Source organism: Pipistrellus kuhlii, unplaced genomic scaffold, assembly GCF_014108245.1.
Source record: "Pipistrellus kuhlii isolate mPipKuh1 unplaced genomic scaffold, mPipKuh1.p scaffold_m20_p_3, whole genome shotgun sequence".
Taxonomy (NCBI): Eukaryota; Metazoa; Chordata; class Mammalia; order Chiroptera; family Vespertilionidae; genus Pipistrellus; species Pipistrellus kuhlii.
Window position 1 is genome coordinate 4,526,012 of NW_023425529.1, and position 19,217 is coordinate 4,545,228.

Sequence of the window (19,217 nt, forward strand, 5' to 3'; positions counted from 1 at the left end):
GGCAGTACAAGCCTCACTTAGCAACAACTCAAAACCCTGGCCGCCCTCGTTTCATCACGCACAGTGTTGGCATGTTACATGCATCCCATTTGCTTTCAGGACGGGCAGGTGAGGCCTCACTGGTGTCATGCTACAGGTTAACAGTGTGGAGCCCTCAGAAAGGTTCATGACTAACCTTAAAGGCAGAGCTATGGGGCAGAGTTACAGGGACTTCAACCCAGGGGTCTCGCCTGGTCCCTAAGATTCACAGCACGGAACTCAGATTGTATCCCAGAAACAACTCACGTCAGTCTGAGAGGGCAGGCAAGCCCCTCCTCCGTCCAGGGGAGCCTTGCTCAGGTATAGGGCTCCCCACCAAGAGCTGCCAACCACCTGCTTGAAGCTCACCCACCAACACTGTTCTCAGGACAGAAAACATCCAGCTGGCCATGTCCCCCCGCACCACCATCCCTGCTGCCCACCGTTCAAGGCACAAGTGAGGGAAAGGGCCGTTGCCAGGGGCACAGAGCCCAAGAACAATACTTCAGGGTACTCTCAGCAATGCAGTTTATTATTCCACAAAGTTAGAGACCAAGGCCACAGTGCTGTTAAACCCCTCCCCCAACTCCCTTCCCTTCCCCCAAACCCACCCCAACCCTGCTATTATAACGGAACACAACAAAATACCACAGGCAGGCTGAGCTGGGAACACAAAGCAGCTCCAACAAAAACAAGACAAAGACACAACATCCTGGCACACGTATGTGAAAAGGGCCCACGGGGCACGGTCAGGGTCAGGCACGTCAACAAGCAGACCGTGAGCCCGGGGCCTTGGAGGTTTGGGCGGTTGCTACTTCTTCTGGCCACGTCTTCTGGGCTCTGCTGCAGGAACGGAGAGGGGGGAGGGGGTGTCCGAGGGCCCAGGAGGACCCCTCGGTCCGTATGGAGGTTCGCGTCATCGGCTGGATGTGCTTTTGGTTGGGAAGACGGCGCCGACTCCTTCCTCCTTGCCAGAGAGAGGGGAGCATGGGGGCACGGGAGGAGCGGACAGCTCCTCATGCCCTCGGGATCTGCCTTCTCTAGAAAGAGAGTCCACGGCCCAGGAGCCGACACATTGCGCTCACATGGCGTAAAGCCCCATGGCAACCGTTGCCACCAGAAAGCTGAGTGTGAGGACCCATCGGATGAGGGGTGCCTGGGAGAAGACACTGGCCTTCCCTCTGGGGGTCTCCGTGGGCGTGGAGTCTGAAAGAGAAAGGGGGTCCATATGTCAACAATAGGTGGACAGAGGTGGGGTGTCTGAGCTCACAGGAACACAGCAGAGGGGTGTCAGCAGCCTCCAATCCAGTCCTCCCCCTCAATGCCAGGATTCTGCTAGAACACAAACAAGTGGCCCTCTAGCCACTGCTTGAATACCTCCAAAGACCGGGAGCTCACTACTTGTCCAGGCTGTCTGCTACTGCCTTTCAACCGGCTCACACTGTGAGACCAGGGCCCCCGGGGGTACTCCAAGGACGTACACTTTGAGAACTGGTGCATAAAGGCAATGTCACCTCATCCCACCAGGCAGCCCATCCCATAGGGACTGGCCATGTTCCCACAGGGGGCCACGTGGTCCTGGCACAGGGAAGGGGGGTTAGGGTGGCACCAAGCAGGTGGTGAGCTCCACCTCGGCCTCCGAGGCATACGAGGGAGGGACTAACACGCAGCAAGACCCCAAGGTTATGTGTCTTGCTAGCATCCATGGCAGGGTGACAGCTGGGAATGGCTGCAGACTCCCCACCCCACATCCGGGGTCTCTGTTCAGGAATCATTCAAGGGCCTCAAAGGAACCCAAATCCAAGGAAGCTTTGCCCTAGCCAGCATGGCTCAGTGGATAGAGCCTGCTGACTCAAGGGTCCCAGATTTGATTCTGGCCAGGGGCGCAAGCCTGGGTTTCGGGCTCAGTCCCCAGTGGGGGACATGCAGGAGGCAGCTGATCGATGATTCTCTCTCATCATTGATGTTTCTATCTCTCCCTCCTTCTCCCTTTCTCTCTGAAATCAATAAAGAAATATATTAAAAATAAATAAAAGTAAAAAAAGGAAGGCTTTGCCCCTGATTTCAGGGGGTCCGCTGTGTGCAAGTCTCCCCTTCATAACCAATGCACTAGGACTAACTCGACTGCCCTTGGTTTCAGGGATGGGGAAACTGAGGCGGGGGGCACTTACACGGCGTGCCCAGTCACGCACCGAAGCTGACCTTTTGCCCCCTGGCCTGCACCCCATTTTTTATTTAGAACATTCAGAAGACCGAGGAGCGGAAAGGTACTGGAGGCCAGAGGCAATGCCGCCGTCCGGAGGCCCTCACCTGGCGTCCCGCTGCCCGCCCGCCAGCGAAGGCCCGGCTGCGAGGGGCTCTGGTCCTCCGCGTCCCGGGGCAGCAGCTCCTGCAGCTCCTCGAACAGCTGGAAGGCAGAAGACAGTGTCAGTGAGGGTGGCACTGGCCCAGCTCCCGGGGGATGGGCATCTTGCTATGAAATATTTAGGACAAAGCTCCTAAGGAGAACATGGACTGTTCCTGTACCTTTCGTCCAGCGTAAGAGATAAGATGTTACAAGTGCATTTGATTCGCTTGCCTGCCTGCTCTTCTCCAAACGTTCCCCAATACCCACCACCCCGGACTGAGGGTTCGCTGTCGCCATTCCTGGCCTTCGTGTCTCTATGCAGAGCACGGCTTCGTGAGTGGTACCCAGCCCATGCCGCCTGCTTTCCTCAGGGACCTGGGAGTCCCCCTGGGAAAGCTGGTTTCAGGGGGGGGGGGGGTATCCGTGAGCCAGGGTTTGCGATGAGGAAGCCGCAGCTCCTACAGGTTAAGTACTCGGACCCAGGCTAACCAGGGGTCAGGGAGCAAGAGCCAGTCCTCCAACGGGCCTTTGGTTCAAAATCCCATCCTTCTCCATCTCTCTGAGAGCCATGGATTTTCTTGGAGGATCCACCGACCAGGTTTGGGTTGCTGTCTGAGGGACTGCAAGGAAGGAGTGGGGAGCCAGGCGACCATGAGCTAGGAGTCTGGACCGCAGAGCACCGCCAGGTGGGGGAGCGACAGGACTGTACAACATCCAGGCTAGGAGGAACCTCACCCCCCCACCTCAGTTCTGCCAACGAACCCCTCCTTCCAGGCTTTCCTCAAAGTGCCCGGGACTGGAGGCACTTCCTAGCTGGGCAGAGAGGCCCCCGGTCAGAGGCCACATCTGGGGCACCTACACCCTCTGCAGTGCCCACCTGGCAAAGCCCCTAAGGAGAACATGGACTGTTCCTGTACCTTTCATCCAGCGTAAGAGATAAGATGTTACAAGTGCATTTGATTCGCTTGCCTGCCTGCTCTTCTCCAAACGCTCCCCACCACCCCGGACTGAGGGTTCGCTGTCGCCATTCCTGGCCTTCGTGTCTCTATGCAGAGCACGGCTTCGTGAGTGGTACCCAGCCCATGCAACGCTCAGGTGCACACACAGCTCAATCCTACTGTGATGCCCATGCCCCACGAGAACAGCAGCTAACACCAGAGGCCGCCCCTGTGCTAGGCCCCACGATGGCGACTTGACTGCTATAAACTATTTAACCCTCACAGCTCCAGGAGGCACCATGACCCACTCATTTACAGACGGGGAAACTGAGCTGGAGATTAAGGGGCTTAAGATCCCCTAGCAGAACTAGAACACAGGCTTCTGCCCTCCCAAATCTCGCCCCCTAATCCTCCCCCCACCTCCCGCCTCTGATATAACAGAGGAACAACAAACTGGAGTCAAGCCCGGGCTGCCAGACCCTCACCTGAATGTTGAGCAGGAAGGCGGTCTTGGCCTCTTCGATGACCCTCCCCTTGACCTCGGGGGTCATCTCCAGGGAGTTCATGCGGGAGCGGTACAGCTGCTTGAACTTGGTGGCGCTGTCGATGTTGGGGAAGGTGAAGAAGGCCAGGCCCTCGCCAGAGCTGGGCAGGTCCAGAGCCTTCTGGGCAATCTTCTTGAGCACCTGGCCCCCCGACAGGTCCCCCAGGTAGCGGGTGTAGGCGTGGGCCACCAGCAGCTCGGGCTGCCTGCGCCCCACCTCGTGGAGCCGCTGCGCGTAGCGCCGGGTGGCCTGTGTGTAGGGGATGGCCTCCTGCCAGCGGGGCCCGTACCAGAAGGTCAGGTCCTGCTCCAGGGCCGCCCGGCGGTGCAGCTCCTCCGGGAAGTAGAGGGGCGCGTAGACCGGGTTTGCCTTGTTGTGCTCAATCTCCTCCTCCAGGGCCTTGTAGATGTGATACAGGGAGGCCATCACCAGCTGAAACCAGAGAGAGCAGGTCAGGACCCTCTTCCCGACAGCAGCCCCCATCCCCTCCCCAGGCTGGGCTCCCCCCTCCCACCGGTCCCTCCGACCTCCCCACACTGATCACACACAAACAACTGATGGCACAGCCAAAACTGGTTTGGCTCAGTGGATAGAGCATCAGCCTGAGGACTGAAGGGCCCCCGGTTCGATTCCAGTCAAGAGCATGTACCTTGGTTGCAGGCACATCCCCAGTAGGGGGCGTGCAAGACTCTCTCTCATCGATGTTTCTAACTATGTATCTCTCTCCCTTCCTCTTTGTAAAAAAATCAATAAAAATATATTTTAAAAAGAAAACCTGACGGCCTAAAGCCTTTTTACCCCACAGGGTAAACACGTGGCCTAACTTAATCCTCACAAAAACACAGGAGCTGCCATCCCCATTTTACAGAAAAGCAAACCAAGGCTCAGGGGGGTAGGAGATGTGGAGGTTGCACAGCCGGTAAGAAATGGCGCTGGAATCAAGGCCAGATGCTGCTAGGAAGCCATGGTGGCTCTGAGCAAGGGGGTGCCTGAATGAAAGCGCTTGCAAAGGACACAGGTGCCTCTACTTTGACCTCTGGGTGGCCGGCTGCAGGGCCCCATTCCCCCTCCTGCAGGCCCACGCTGAACCCCACCACCTCCAGCTGCTGGGCTGGGGAATTCCTGTTACGCATAGCACTCCAGCTGTGTGGCCATGGGTGAGCCACGCTCCCTCGCTGGGAGATCTGAGGTCTGAGGGATTGCAAAGGGAATATTCCTAAACTATCGAGCAGGATGACACAGGTAAAGCACTGGGCACAGCCTGGCACTCAAGCCCTGAATCAGAGGCCGTGATGATGAATGCCACCTCCTTCCGCATAATCTAAGCGCCCACTCTCACAGACTTCGTGCCCACTCTGAACTCAGTGGCTTAGCGGTAAAATCCAAATCTGCCATCTGGGAGGGGAGGCGGGGCTTCGGATGGGGCATTCCAGCAGCCACTCCCTGCTTCCCCGCTGCCACTGGCACTTAACAGCAACTGGGTGAAAGTCATCTCTTTCAGGGGAAAGAGGAAGATGAAGAGGGAACAAGGGCTAGAGCCAGCACCCACAGGACAGGGTGTAGGCAAAGGCCCAACCCACTTACACGCGCTTGTTACATCCCCCTTCGCTGGAGCACCTGAGGCTGGGAGTGGGGGAAGGCCCAGGCCGGGAAGGGAGAGGCGCCAGGAGTGGCGGGATAAAGCTCCCCGCCCTCTGTGTGCAGCCTGAGCAAGCCCTTCCTCATGCTGATGCTTTAACACTAGGCCCTTGTCTGGTTCTCTGTCAAGAGCGTCCTATTTGCATGAATTGCACAACGATGCTGAGAAACAGCGAAGTCGGCGTCTAGCATAAAGGGAGTGCTTAAGAAAACCCACTTCAACCCTAGCCGGTTTGGCTCAGTGGATAGAGCGTCAGCCTGCAGACTCAAGGGGTCCCAGGTTCGATTCTGGTCAAGGGCATGTACCTTGGTTGAGGGCACATACCCACTAGCAGGCGTCTTCAAACTACGGCCCGCGGGCCACATGCGGCCCGCAGAGGAGTCTGATCCGGCCCGCCAGGTTTTTTGGGCAGTGAGCGCAGCCGAGGTGTAGGAATTAGTAGTTCATATAGTCCGGCCCTCCAGCTCTCTGAGGAACCGTGATCTGGCCCCCACTTTAAAAAGTTTGAGGACCCCTGCACTAGGGAGTGTGCAGGAGGCAGCTGATCGATGTTTCTCTCCCATCGATGTTTCTAACTCTCTATCCCTGTCCCTTCCTCTCTGTAAGAAATCAAATATATATATGTGTGTGTGTGTGTGTGTGTGTGTGTGTATATATATATATTTATATATATATATATATATATATATATATATATTTTTTTTTATTTTATTTTATTTTTTTTTTTAAGGAAATGGTGGAGCCAGGACTCAAACCCATACTACCCCTTGCCTTCAAGGTAGATTAGCATTAAGTCAGGACACAAGCTCTGAAATGAGACCATCCTTGGCTTGCCTTTGGCCTTTTCCAATGTGCTTACTGGCTGTGTGACCGTCCGTTCATTACTTAACCTCTTTGAGCCTTCCCTTCCTTCTCTTCCTTTTCAAGGCTGAGGCACGAATTAGATACCAAGTGTGTAAACACCCAGCTTGAAATAGGTGCTCTGTTGATGGCACCACTGGCCCCGGCCCCTCCACAATACGATGTAGCAGGCTATGAATTCGCTGTGTGACCTTGGGTAAGTCACCTCCCCTCTCTGAGCCTCAATGTCATCATCATCTACAAAATGATCCTCTCAAGACATTCCTATCTGGTCCCTCAGCATCCCTGGTCCCAGACCTACAGAAACACCTGCCTGAGCCTCGGGCACACCCACACCTGTCACACCTCCCCCAGGACACATACCTTAAAGCCTTCCCGAGTCACCTGGCCCTTCTGAAAGTTCCGCATGAACTCGGCATTCTCTGCCCGGGTGTGCACCTCCTTGGTGGCCTCCTTCAGGGCCTCTGACAAATCCTGGGACATGCTGCGGAGGGCGGGGAGGGAGGGTGAGTAAGAGGGTGGGTATGAGCACCCCGAGCTCTGAGGGTGCCCCTCGCCTGTAGGCAGGCCTTCCGAAGCTGTCAGCTTTATCAGGCTTCTCCACAGAAATAAGTCCAGCCTCCCATCTACCTAGTCCACAGGCCACATCGTTCCCAACTGCCTTAAGATGCAGGCCCACAGTCCTGGCAGGGTAGCCTCTCATCCGGGTATGCCAATGGGGTTGTGGGTTTGATCCACGGTCAGGGCACACACAAGAATCAACCAAGGTCGTGGGCACATCCCCAGTGTGGGGGGGGGGGGGGTGCAAGAGGCAGCTGATTGATGTTTCTAACTCCCTGTCCCTCTGTAAAAATTCAATAAAATATATATATTTTTTAAAAAGAATCAACCAGCTGAGACCGGTTTGGCTCAATGGATAGAGTGTCGGCTTGGGGACTGAGGGTTCCCGGGTTCGATTCTGGTCAAGGGCATGTACCTTGATTGCGGGCATATCCCCAGTAGGGGGTGTGCAAGAGGCAGCTGATCGATGACTCTCATCGATGTTTCTAACTATCTCTCTCCCTTCCTCTCTGAACAAAATCAATAAAATATATATTTTTTTAAAAAAGAGATAGATTTTTTAAAAAAAAGAATCAACCAAGGAATGCATAAACAAGTGGAACAACAAATCAATGTTTCTCTCTTTCTTCCCTCCTTCCTCTCTCTCTAAAATCAATCAGTAATTTTTAAATGTAAAAAAGAAAAAGATGCAAGCCCCTCAACACTCTTCCATCACGAGGAGGCATTGTACTGTGGTCCCCAAACCCAGGGGGAAATCCGGGCTGTCATTCTAAGGAAAGGGGGGAGGAGGAGGAGCACAAACCAGGAAGCAGCCGCAGAGGGCGGGGTGAGCCCTGCACTCCGGGTCTGATTGCGCGGAGGCGCTTTTAGAGCGAAGATTGAACTCATTTATTTTGTGGAGATTTCGGATCCAAATCTCATTACCCCCTAGGATATACTCATTATAAAACACTTGTGTTAAAATGCCCGAGTAAAGCAGTGCTTTCCTAAAAATAAAATAAGTTTCTGTGGTTTGTCTGGACTTCTTTTCCACAGAATTGCCATTTCTCCTTTCTCTCCCACCCACACCCCTTCGGAGAAGCAAACACCCCTGTTCCCTGCGTGCAGACGAGTCCCTGGGAGAAGGGAGGGAGCTGCGCTCGGACGGATGACCAAAGTTCAAACCGCAGCCAGACCCCTGCTGGCGGCCGCCCCGGGGCTGCTGCTCCCTGGGCTGTGAAAGGGGCCACGGTGGCCACAGCGAGGTCTGGCGGCCGGGGAGGGTGGGCTTGGCCCTGGGTGGCCGCGGGCAGAGCCAGGCAGCCGCCCCGGGGCCCCGGGGACCCCAGGTCATCAGGCAGAGGCGCCGCCGAGCACACTCCAAAGTGCAAATCCTAGCCGCGCAGCCGGGCACCTGGCAGCACCCCGTGGGTCGCCCCGGTCCCTGCGGGGCGCGGGCAGCTGGGGCACCGTCCACCCCTCCTGCTGCTCACGGTGCGGGCAGGGTCGGCGCCCATCCTCCTCCTCCCGACCCCGGGCCGGGGCTCGGCGCGTGGCTCCGGCTCTGGCTGGGCGGGGAGGGAGGGCAGGTCCCCGCGCCCGGTCCGGTCCGTCCCCGTCCCTGTCCCCGACCCCAGCCCAGCGCTTGCCTGTCGGGCTGCGGGCGCTCCATCTGGGCGGCTGGGCTCACTCGGGACCGGCTCCGACGGCGCTGGCTGGGGACCGGCTCTGGATCGGCTCGGGATCGAGGATCGGATCCGGATCGAGGATCGGCTCGGGGATCGGCTCAGGACCCGCTCTGGATCGGGACCGGCTCCGACGGCGCTGGCTCGGGATCAGCTCGGGATCGGCTGGGATCGGCTCCGGGCTGGTTCCGGCGTGTGATGTCGGTGGGTGAAGGCGAGCGAGTGACAGAGCCGAGCCTGCCGCGCCGTGTATTTATACCAGAACGGGGGTCACGTGGCTGCCGCCCAGCAGCTGATCCCTCCCAGGCGGAACCCCGCGGCACCCCCGCCCGCCCGGGCCGCGTGGGGGGCAGGGGCAGGGGGAGGCGGAGGGAGCAGCTGTCACATGAGCCCTGGAAAACAAAGCAAAGCTTTTAGGAACAGAACGTGTAAGAAAAAAAAAAAAAAAAGCCGCTCATCTGGAGCTCTGAGCATCTGTGTGTGATTTTGCTCCTTCCACACACCCGCCCGCAGGGATGGGGCTTGAGGCCCCCGGAGTCCAGGGTTCCAGAAAGCCGGGAGCAGCGCATCTCAGAGGTGCAGGCTGGTGGGCACCGGGGGAGCGCCCAGTGACCAGGGGTTCCCAGCCCTCAGTCCAGGCTGCTGCTGATTTCTCATTCCAACTGGCAGCCCCGGGCTCGGCAGGAACAGACGCCCCTACCCCTCCACCCCCACCCCCACCCCCGGCAGAGGAGCAGGGCAGGCGGGCTGGTTCCTCAGGCCCTCTGTGGAGCTCGCAGCCCTCCCCCCTGCTTATTCAGCTTCCTGACTTCCCCTTCCCTCTCCATAAGCCCCAGGAAAGATCCAGATGGTCTTCTCCTGGGATCCGCCAAACAGCGCGGGGCTCCCCCCCCCCCCCCTTCCACATCCTAATCCCAGAACCTGCGAATGTGTTCCTTTCCAGGGCAAAAGGGATTTTGCAGATAGATGCGGGTGCATTAAAGATCTTGTAATGAGAGATTATCCTGGATTATCCCAGTGAGCCCAGTGTAATCACCAAGTCCTCGTAAGAGGGGGGTTGCAGGGTGACAGCCACAGAGGGGTGTGTGTGTGTGTGTGTGTGTGTGTGTGTGTGTGTGACAGGAAAGCAGAGGACAGGGAGAGAGACCAGGAGCGCCTCGGTGCTGGCTGTGAGTGTGGAGGTAGGGACCACCAGCAGGCCGCCTCAGGAGCCAGAACCGTGAGCGACTGGATTCTCCTTAGAACTCCAGGGGGCACGCAGCCCTGCCAGCGTAGGATGCTGACCTCCAGAGAACAAATCACATCAACATCAAATAGGTTAACAGAGCTTGCCAGTGAATTCGAGGCTACAGACTTTATAATAGGGAGGACACCCTGGACTTCCTGGATAGACCAGAACCTTCCCTGGCGGTGGCAGAAGCCAGAGATGTGAGGAGGGTGAGGGGACTCGGGGATTGCAGTGTTCCATCGGAGTCGAGGCCAGGATTTCTGAACAGGGAGGGGGATGTGAGGGAGAACTGCACTCAAGGATAACTCCAGAGTTTTTGGGTTCAACCAGCTGGGAAGACTGAACTGCCGGTTTAGTGTCAGGACTGTGTCAGACAAATCAATGTTGCAATGTATGGACAGGGGCTTTGCAAACAAAGTGATAAACAGGAATCTTTTGTCCTTTTCTAGAAGTTTCACTTCCTCCTGCTGCCTGGAAAGCTGCCCTTTTCACCCACCGCAGGGAGGCTGAGGAAGCAGCAGTGACTCAGCAAAATCCGCCCGGCTCCCGGAGTCCTCCCTCCCAACCATGACACAGCAGAAATGCAGCTGCACGTGGCGAATTAGGAAATCTCGACTCAGCACTCCCCGCGCCGCCTGCAGCCTGGAAAAACAGAAGCGGTTTGGGCTGCAGGGAGGGGCCAGACTGTGGCTCTGGAGCTTCTCACAGTCAAAAGCGGAGGCGAGGCCCCAGCTAAGGGGGAGTCTCTTGTTTCCGCTGGGCGGTGTCCCAGGAAAATGGAGAGACCCTCTCCTGAGCACCCCTGATAAATGAAGTCACACAGGGTTTCCTGAGCCCACACAGGCCCCAGAGGGCACGCCTTGGACCCAGCAGGGCAGGGACCCCGTGGCCACGGGCAGCCTAAATGGAGCACAGCCTTCCTCACACACTGGACAGGGAGCCGCCTGGGTGTCAGCAGGGCTGAAATCCCATCACAGACGGGGGGGGGGGACATGTTTGCTACACGTGTAACACACAGGAGGGGCGCACTCCTCAGTGAAAGAGCTCCGGAAAGAAGTTAGACAGCCCTAACCGGTTTGGCTCAGTGGATAGAGCGTGGGCCTGCGACTGAAAGGTCCCAGTTCGATTCCGGTCAAGGGCATGTACCTTGGTTGTGGGCACATCCTCAGTAGGAGATGTGCAGGAGGCAGCTGATTGATGTTTCTCTCTCATCGATGTTTCTAACTCTCTATTCCTCTCTCTTCCTCTCTGTAAAAAAAAATAAAAATCAATAAAATATATATTAAAAAAAAAAAAAAGAAGTTAGACAGTCGCCAGGAAAGACGAATGAACATTTAATACTGGTTTTAACGTAAGAAACATTCAAAACTGAAGAATTTTCTTGGTACTCGCTTTGGCAGCACATACACTAAACTCAGGACCATCCGGCAACGATTAGCATGGCCCCGGAGAAAGGATGACATACAAATTCTTGAAGCAGTCCTTTTTATTTTTTATTTTTTAAATATATTTTTTTGTTTTTGTACAGAGAAGAAGGGAGAGAGACAGAGAGCTAGAAACATCAATGAGAAAGAGTCATCGATCAGCTGCCTCTTGCACACCCCCGACTGGGGATATGCCCGCAACCAAGGTACATGCCCTTGACCGGAATCGAACCCGGGTCCCTTCAGTCCCCAAGCCGAAGCTCTATCCACTGAGCCAAACCGGTTTCGGCGAAGCAGTCCTTTTTAAAAATAGTAATAATAATGATAATAATAATAATAATTTTTTGAGTTTATTTAAGCCAAACCTGACAATTGCCTGGAAGCAGAATCTCAACGGATTGCTCCGGAGAATGGCAATCAAAGGAGGAGACTTAAGTGGGTTATGTGAAATCTATTGGTGATCGATTAGCAAAGAGTGTGGCGGGGGACCTGGGGATTGGATAGTACTTCTTTTACTAAGATGGGTGCATTATAGCTAACAGTCAGCAACTAACTCCGTAACAGTGAAGGGGTTCAGCTGAAACCGGTTTGGCTCAGTGGATAGAGCATCGGCCTGTGGACTGAAAGGTTCCCGGGTTCGATTCCGGTCAAGGGCATGTATGTTGGTGGCGGGCACATCCCCGGTAGGGGGTGTGGAGGAGGCAGCTGGTTGATGTTTCTCTCTCATTGATGTTTCTAGCTTTCTATTCCTCTCCCTTCCTCTCTGTGAAAAATCAATAAAATATATTTAAAAAACAAAACAAAAAAACAATGAACGGGTTCATGGTCTGGCGGAGCCTGTGTGTGGAGGGGTCCGGGAAAAGAGAAATGGCTTTGTTTCTGCAAAGGCCTACTCATTAGCCAATCACCTTAGACAGGCTTAGTGAAGATGAACCTTTGTTAGGGAAAATACTGCCTTAGGACATGACTGCCCACCCTAAATGGCTCTCAGTTAGCAAAAAAGTTTTCATTTCCGGCCATCCTTTGTGGTTACCTAGGTCTCTAAGTTTGCAAGGTGGCCAGGCCCCCCTTCTCTGCGCTAGTCAGGGTAGCCGGTAGCCCTCTTCGCCCACACTGGGTGCTGACCATGAGCCTCCTGAGAGGGCTGGGAGATAAAAAGGTCAGGAGAAGACCAGCTGGCCGATGGAACACCTTTCCATCCATTCTTTTTTTTTTTTTTCTTTATTAATTAAGGCATCACATATTTGTCTTCAACCCCCATTTGTCCTCCCCCCACTCATACCCCCACCCCTTATTGTCCTCGACCACTGGTTAGGCTCATATGTGTGCATATAAGTACTTTGGTTGATCTCTCCCTTTTATCCCCACCCTCCCTTTGAGGTCCAACAGTCTGACCCATGGCTCCTTATCTCTGGGTCTGTTCTTGTTCATCAGTCTATGTTGTTCACCATTTCCCCTAGCTGAGTGAGATCATGTCCTACTGGAAATATACTTGTAAGAATAAAAAATGAGACAAGCAAAAATCATTATGTTGAAAGGCATATATTCTTGATCTCCCTCACTCCCCCTCTGCTCTGGTCCACAGCCTTCTGTCGCTCTGAAACCAAATAGCCACGGGTCCCGGCTGCCTGTCGCTACGTGAGCCAATGAAGCAGAGACAGGGTTGAATCATACATATGTGTGTTTATTCCGACGATGCCAGCAGTATGGGGGAGCAGCAGGTCACCCACGAAAGTCTGGTCTGTACCCCATAAACCAGCTGCTTCTCTCGGGTAGGACAAACATGACACAGAAAGTAGGCAATGCGGCCTGGGGGTTGGACTCATTGTTTGGACAACAAGGTTGTTCACCTTTCCATGGTAACAGGTAGTTCGCCAATGAGAATGGGCAGCATTCCAAAGTTGACTGTCCCAGGTCCCAGGGGTACGCTGCTCCTGGCCAGGTTAGACTGTGCTTACTGTAATCAGAACCAAACAACCGAGGTTAACAGAGCATGATTAATATTTGTTATAGTTAGGAACAGACCCAGAGATAAGGAGCCATGGGTCAGACTGTTGGACCTCAGAGGGAGGGTGGGGATAAAAGGAAGAGATCAACCAAAGGACTTATGTGCACACATATGAGCCTAACCAATGGTCAAGGACAATAGGGGGGTGGGGGCAAGAGGGGGTGGGGTAGAGGATTGGAATGGGGGGTTGAGGACTAATATGTGATACCTTAATCAATAAAGAAATTAATAATAAAAAAGAATGGGGAAGGGGAGATATCTGTAACACTATCATCAATAAAAAGTATATTTAAAATATATATATATTTGTTATAGTTATAACTATAGCTAGTCCCCAATAATCAGATTCTGCTCCTAACAGCGCCCCATGGCCCTTGGGAGAAAGCACAAGCGCTTTAGCCTGGCACACCTTGCCCTGTCCTGGTCCTCCTGCCCCAATGCCCTCTCACCCATGTGCCAAGCTCATCTTCTTTCCAACACTCAGCCTAGAAAGGGATTCTGGACTGTAAAGAGCGCGCTAACTCTATAAAATGTATTCTATAGAATAAGTCATTAAGGAAAATCTTGGTGATCTTAGATTTGGCAGATTTCTCAAATACAGCACAAAATGTAAGGGAGGAAAATTCAACCAATGGAACTTTATAAAACAAACAAACAAACATTTTGTTCTTCAAAAGGCAAAGTTATGAAAAGATGTTCAACTTCATAGGTCATCAGGAAAATGCAAATTAAAGCCACAATGAGATACCACCACTTTTTTTTTTTTTTTTTTTTTTTTTTTTTTACTGCACATCTATTTAAATGGCTAAAATTAAAAAGACTGTTGCCCTGACTGGGTAGCTTAGTTGGTTATGTTAGGGGCAGAAAGAGAATCTAACTTCTCACAGTTATAGTTATGAGAAGTATTAATCCTGCTCTGTTAGCCTTGATTGTTTGGTTCTGATGGAAGAAAGCACATTCTAACCTGGCTGGGAGCTGATTCCCAAGCCCAGGAATCAACCTTGCAATGTCCTCCCTTATCTTGGAAAGATTAACAATCTTGTTGCCCAAACAATGGAGGCCCGCCCACATTGCCTGTAACCTGTAACCATTCTTATTCTTTTTACCCACTTCCCCTGTAATCTTTGTCCTACCCAGTATAAACAGCTGGTTTGGGGGAGAAGGGGTATCCACATCAGATTTTTGTGAGGACCTGCTACTTTCCCACACTGCCCGCATTATTGGAATAAACGTTCATATATGATTCAACCCTGTTTCTGCTTAATTGACTCAACCAATGAAAATGGTTGTCCAGTTTCAGTTAAGAGTGTCATCTCAATATGCCAAGGTTTCCAATTTGATCCTTGGTCCGGACATATACAGAAATTAACCAATGATGCACCCTTCATAGCAGCACAATTTACAAAAGCTAAGATTTGGAAACAGCCTAAGTGCCCATCAGCTGTTGAGTGGATTGAAAAACTGTGGTACATCTACACAATGGAATACTATGCTGCTGTAAAAAGGAAGGAACTCTTACCATTGGCAACAGCATGGATGGACCTGGAGAGCATTATGCTAAGCGAAATAAGTCAGTCAGAGAAAGATAAATATCACATGATCTCACTCATTTGTGGAAAATAATGAACAATATAAACCGATGAACGAAAACAGATCCAGAGACAAAGAAACATTGATCACAAGATCAAACCTCAGAGGGAAGCAAAGTAGGGGAGGGTGAGGGGAAGGGGGAATAGATCAACCAAAGGACTTGTGTGCATGCATATAAGCATAACCAATGGACACAGACCCCAGGGGGGTGAGGGCATGGGGGGGGGGGTTGAGGGGAGCAGGTGTGTGTGGGGGTAATGGAGGGATAAGGACACATATGTGATACCTTAACCAATAAAGAAAAAAAAAAAGAACTAATGAATGAATGAATGAATGAATGAATGTGTGGAACAATTGATGTTTGTTTCTCTCCTGAGCAGAGGAAACACCTTTTCTGACCGCTTATTGGCTAAGCTTCCGGTATGCCACTTGCTTGGGTAATAAGAATCCAAGAAGGTGATCTAGGGTTTTTCCACCTCATTCCTAGAGGAAAAAACAAAGGTCCGCTGCTCGAGGGACTAAGAAATGTCATATCCTGCCCTAGCCGGTTTGACTCAGTGGATAGAGCCTCAGCCTGTGAACTGAAGGATCCGGGTTCAATTCTGACCAAGAGCATGTACCTAGGTTGAAGGCTCCTTCCTGGCTGGGGCCCAGGTCAGGGCTCCTGCAGGAGGCAACCAATCAAAGTGTCCCTCTCACATGGATGTTTCTCTCTGACTTTCCCTTTCTCTTCCAAGCTCTCTAAAAAATCAATGGAAAAATATCCTCAGGTATGTGCCAGCAACCAAGATACATGCCCTTGACCAGAATAGAACCTGGAACCCTTGAGTCCACAGGCTGATGCTCTATCCACTGAGCCACACTGGCTGTACTTATTAAAACTAATCAAATTATACACTTGAAATATGTAAAGTTTTGTATGTCAATTACATTTATTAAAAAGATAATTTAAAAAAATTATTTTTCCATTAATTGTTCCTAGAGAAAGAGAAACATCCATCTGCCGTTCCGCTCCTCCATATGCATTCATTGGTTGACTCCTGCATGCTCCCCGCCCAAGGATCGAACTCGCAACCTCGATGTATCTGGATGATGCTCCAACCAACCGAGCTACCGGGCCCGACCAACTACCTCTTCATAAAGCTGTGGGACAGACTCAGCCTAGACTTTCCTGATGTTTTCCCTTCACATGATGGGGCCTCCCCTGAGCTCCTTGTGTCCTGGGGCCCCCACCCCGAAGGTGAGCTCCATCAGGGCAGCAAGGACCTTATGGGGTTTACCCCCCTACCCCAGAGCCTGGCACTAGGCAGCCAGTCCCCACATTTTTCATGAATGAGGCTTAGCTGAGTTCCATTCCCTGCCTATGGTCACACAGCTCACCAGGGACTCAGGATCAGGTACATCTGTCTCTAAAACACAATTCAAGCCAAAACCGGTTTGGCTCAGTGGACTCAAGGGTCCCAGGTTCGATTCCGCTCAAGGGCATGTACCTTGGTTGGGGGCACATCCCCAGTAAGGGGTGTGCAGGAGGCAGCTGGTCAATATCTCTCTCTCATCGATGTTTCTAACTCTCTATCCCTCTCCCTTCCTCTCTGTAAAAAATCAATGAAATATATTTAAAAATAAATAAATAAAGCACAACTCAAGGGGGAGGTAAGGGCATATGGTGAGGTGGGAACCGGATGGAAGGGAGCTATGGGGGGGGGGGGAGGAGAAACAATTGTAATAATCTGAGCAATAAATATTTATTAAATTTGAAAAACAAACAAAAAAAAAAACACAACTCAAGTTCAACAACAATCAGCTGTCCAGAGATTCTGAGCTTGAGGCCGTGGGGGGACAGGATAGACAAAGCAACATCTTTCTCCAACATTGTCCAGCCTCTGCTAGTGATGGCTGGGCCAATATGGAGCCTGACTGGGGCCCCTGGACCTGGTCCTACCTGGCTAAGGCACTTCCAGGTGGTGCGGACTGTTTAAAGCAACGAGCTCTTAGCAAAAGAACTGCAGCCGAATCTGAGATCCATGACGAATGTGCGTGCACTTTACCCCCTCTCAGCTTTTATTTTTTATTTTCTCATCTGACAACATCAGCTCAAGGGGACGTGGTGAGACTTAAGTCAGTTTAATATCTGCAAGAGGCTCAGGACGGGGCCGGGGATAGGAGGGGTTGGCACAGAGGAACCTCAGGCTTGGTCAGAGAGCCACATCTGGTTCCTCTCAGGACTCCGCCAGAGCCTTTTCCTATCTAGAAATTTCTGGATGGTTCTGAGTGGGGTGGGGTCACTAACATCTGACAAGCCTTACTTACTCTCATTTGGGAGTTTCGAATCTCAGATACCCGATCTTTACGTTTTTTTTTTCTCTCTAAAAGTAAACTCCTTTGAAATGATTTCAAATGTCCAGGGAAGCTGCAGGAATAAAAAGTACAGAGGATTCCTGTGCATTGTCACCTAGATTCAGCAGTATTCCGTCCTATTTGTTTTATCACTCATTCTCTGCATTACATGCACACATACAAACCAGTACATTATATATATAATACATATTTCTGGCTCATTTGAGAGTACGTTGCTGGCATCGTGTCCCTTTACCCCCAGATTCTTTAGCGGGATAATTTTTGTAACCGCAGTGCCATCACAGACACCACGACCTGACTCCCATACACATTCCTTACTGAAGCCTCCGCGTCCTGTTCGCCTGGGGTTCCAACCACAGGTCCTGCCTGGCATTTCCTGGTCCTGCTTCTTGGCTCCGGGCAGCCAGCGTTCCAGGATCTTGTCTTGGGAACGCTCAGGCCGGCTGTGTGGCCGCTGTCCCTCTAATTGGGATCGCAATGTCCACCCCTCCCTGCTTTACCGTCTAAGGAAGCCCCCTGGCCTGTGGGGGGCTACGGAGGAATATTCGTTTCCTAAATCGGGGACAGGGAGGACTGCAGGCTGAGGATCTGTGGGAGGAGGGGGGAGGGGGGAAGAGGGGAGAAGGTAAGGGGGAGGGGGGAGAGGGGAGAGGGGAGGGGAGAGGAGGGACTTGGCTTTGCCCGGACTCTGAGATCAGCCAGTACGTGCCGGGCCCCAGGGAGTCGCTGGCTGCCTGGGCTCCACCAGACGCCAGGACTTTGGCCCGAGGGCTTCAACCGCGGCGCTGGGAGCGTGACTCAGCGAAAACAGACCTCGGGACCGTGACTCAGCAAAAAGCCGCCGGTGCCCTTGACTCAGCAAGAAAGGCGCTGCCTCGCGCCGGCTGGGGAAAGGGTTACTCAGCAGGATCAGGCGCCCCAGAGGTCCCTGGATGGGGACCCCTGCCTGGTCACCTCTCCCCGCGCAGGGCTGTGGGGCAGCTTAGACCCTCCCTGGGGACCTTAACAAGTGATATGTAAAAAACAATACTATAACACGAATACAGCCTAAGAAGTAGGTCTCTCCCCAGCAGGGTGCCAACTGCGGAAGCGGCCTGGGAGGATTGGGTGATGGGCCCATGTCCTTCTCCCCAATGCAAGGCACACTTGGTGTCTCTCTGGGGCCGGATCCCCCATCTTAAAACTGAGGGAAGCTCCTTTCACTTAATGACATCCCATGGGTCTGTTATCATCCTTGACCGTTAAACAAACAAGATTGTTAAATAATCCTTTTTCTTTTTTAAATTGATTTTAGAGAGGGAGAGATAGAAACATCAATGAGAGAGAATCATTGATCGGCTGCCTCTTGCACGCCCCCTACTGGGGATCAAGTCTGAAACCCAGGCATGTGCTCTTACCGGGAATCGAACCAGGGACCCTTCAGGGACCCTTCAGAGCCAATGCTCTATCCCACATGTGTCAAGCACAAGGCCCGCGGGCCAAATCCGTCCCGCCAGGCCTTGCAATGTGGCCCGCACCGCGCTGTCATCACTGCACTTTGCTGCGTTTCCATCACAATGACAGTTTATGACTGTTCAGTAAACCCTTCGGCCCGCGATTTAGGCTGGATTTTAGATTTTGGCCCCTTCTCTGATTGAGTTCGACACCCCTACTCTATCCACTGAGCCAAACCTGCTAGGGCTCCTTTTTTTTCTTTTCTGGTGCACCAGACAATGTCCAATCAACTGAGCCACACCGGCCAGGGCTAGACTTATTTTTTTCCTGTCTTTGGATTGTTTTGTTTTTTTTGTTGTCATACTCACAAAGCAGCATATCTACATTATGATTATATGTAAAAAAACAATGACAGGAATACAGTTTAAGAAATAGGTCTTTCTTTAATCTTTTTCTATGCCGATTATGTGGCTGTCAATTTTTTTTTTTTTTTTTTTAATTTAGAGAGTGTGGAAGGGAGGGGGAGAGACAGAAACATAGATGTGAGAGAGGCACATCAATTGGTTGCCCTGACCCTCCCCTCCCCCCAATTGGGGCATGGA

General features: G+C 52.5%; 1 protein-coding gene and 1 non-coding gene across 4 annotated transcripts; one reads left to right on the forward strand and one right to left on the reverse strand.

Moving 5' to 3' along the window:
- Positions 1 to 537: 537 nt before the first annotated feature.
- HMOX1 (heme oxygenase 1) lies at positions 538 to 8,792 on the reverse strand. Of its 3 annotated transcripts, none has more exons than XM_036458837.2 (5): positions 8,693 to 8,777; positions 8,538 to 8,616; positions 6,712 to 6,832; positions 3,789 to 4,280; positions 538 to 1,224 (listed from the first exon to the last, which is right to left on the reverse strand). In XM_036458837.2, the coding sequence occupies exons 2-5, from the start codon at positions 8,558 to 8,560 to the stop codon at positions 643 to 645; spliced, it is 1,218 nt and encodes a 405-aa protein (XP_036314730.1). In that variant the 5' UTR covers positions 8,561 to 8,616; positions 8,693 to 8,777; the 3' UTR covers positions 538 to 642. The 3 variants fall into 3 exon arrangements, with proteins under 3 accessions (XP_036314730.1, XP_036314731.1, XP_045443496.1); XM_036458838.2 differs by having other exon boundaries at positions 8,538 to 8,583; positions 8,712 to 8,775; XM_045587540.1 differs by adding an exon at positions 2,329 to 2,425 and having other exon boundaries at positions 957 to 1,224; positions 8,538 to 8,792.
- A 2,393-nt stretch (positions 8,793 to 11,185) lies between these two features.
- Positions 11,186 to 11,292, forward strand: LOC118731011. The gene has a single exon (XR_004991720.1). It is a non-coding gene; the product is annotated as a U6 spliceosomal RNA (small nuclear RNA).
- The last annotated feature ends 7,925 nt before the right edge of the window (positions 11,293 to 19,217 follow it).

Coding starts and splice junctions, on each gene's coding strand:
- HMOX1 (XM_036458837.2), bottom strand. CDS start 8,560: ATGGAGCGCCCGCAGCCCGACAG. Junction 6,833..8,537: donor GAGCGCCCGCAGCCCGACAG/GCAAGCGCTGGG, acceptor CGCCCTCCGCAG/CATGTCCCAGGATTTGTCAG. Junction 1,225..3,788: donor CCTTCCTGCTCAACATTCAG/GTGAGGGTCTGG, acceptor TTTCTCTTTCAG/ACTCCACGCCCACGGAGACC.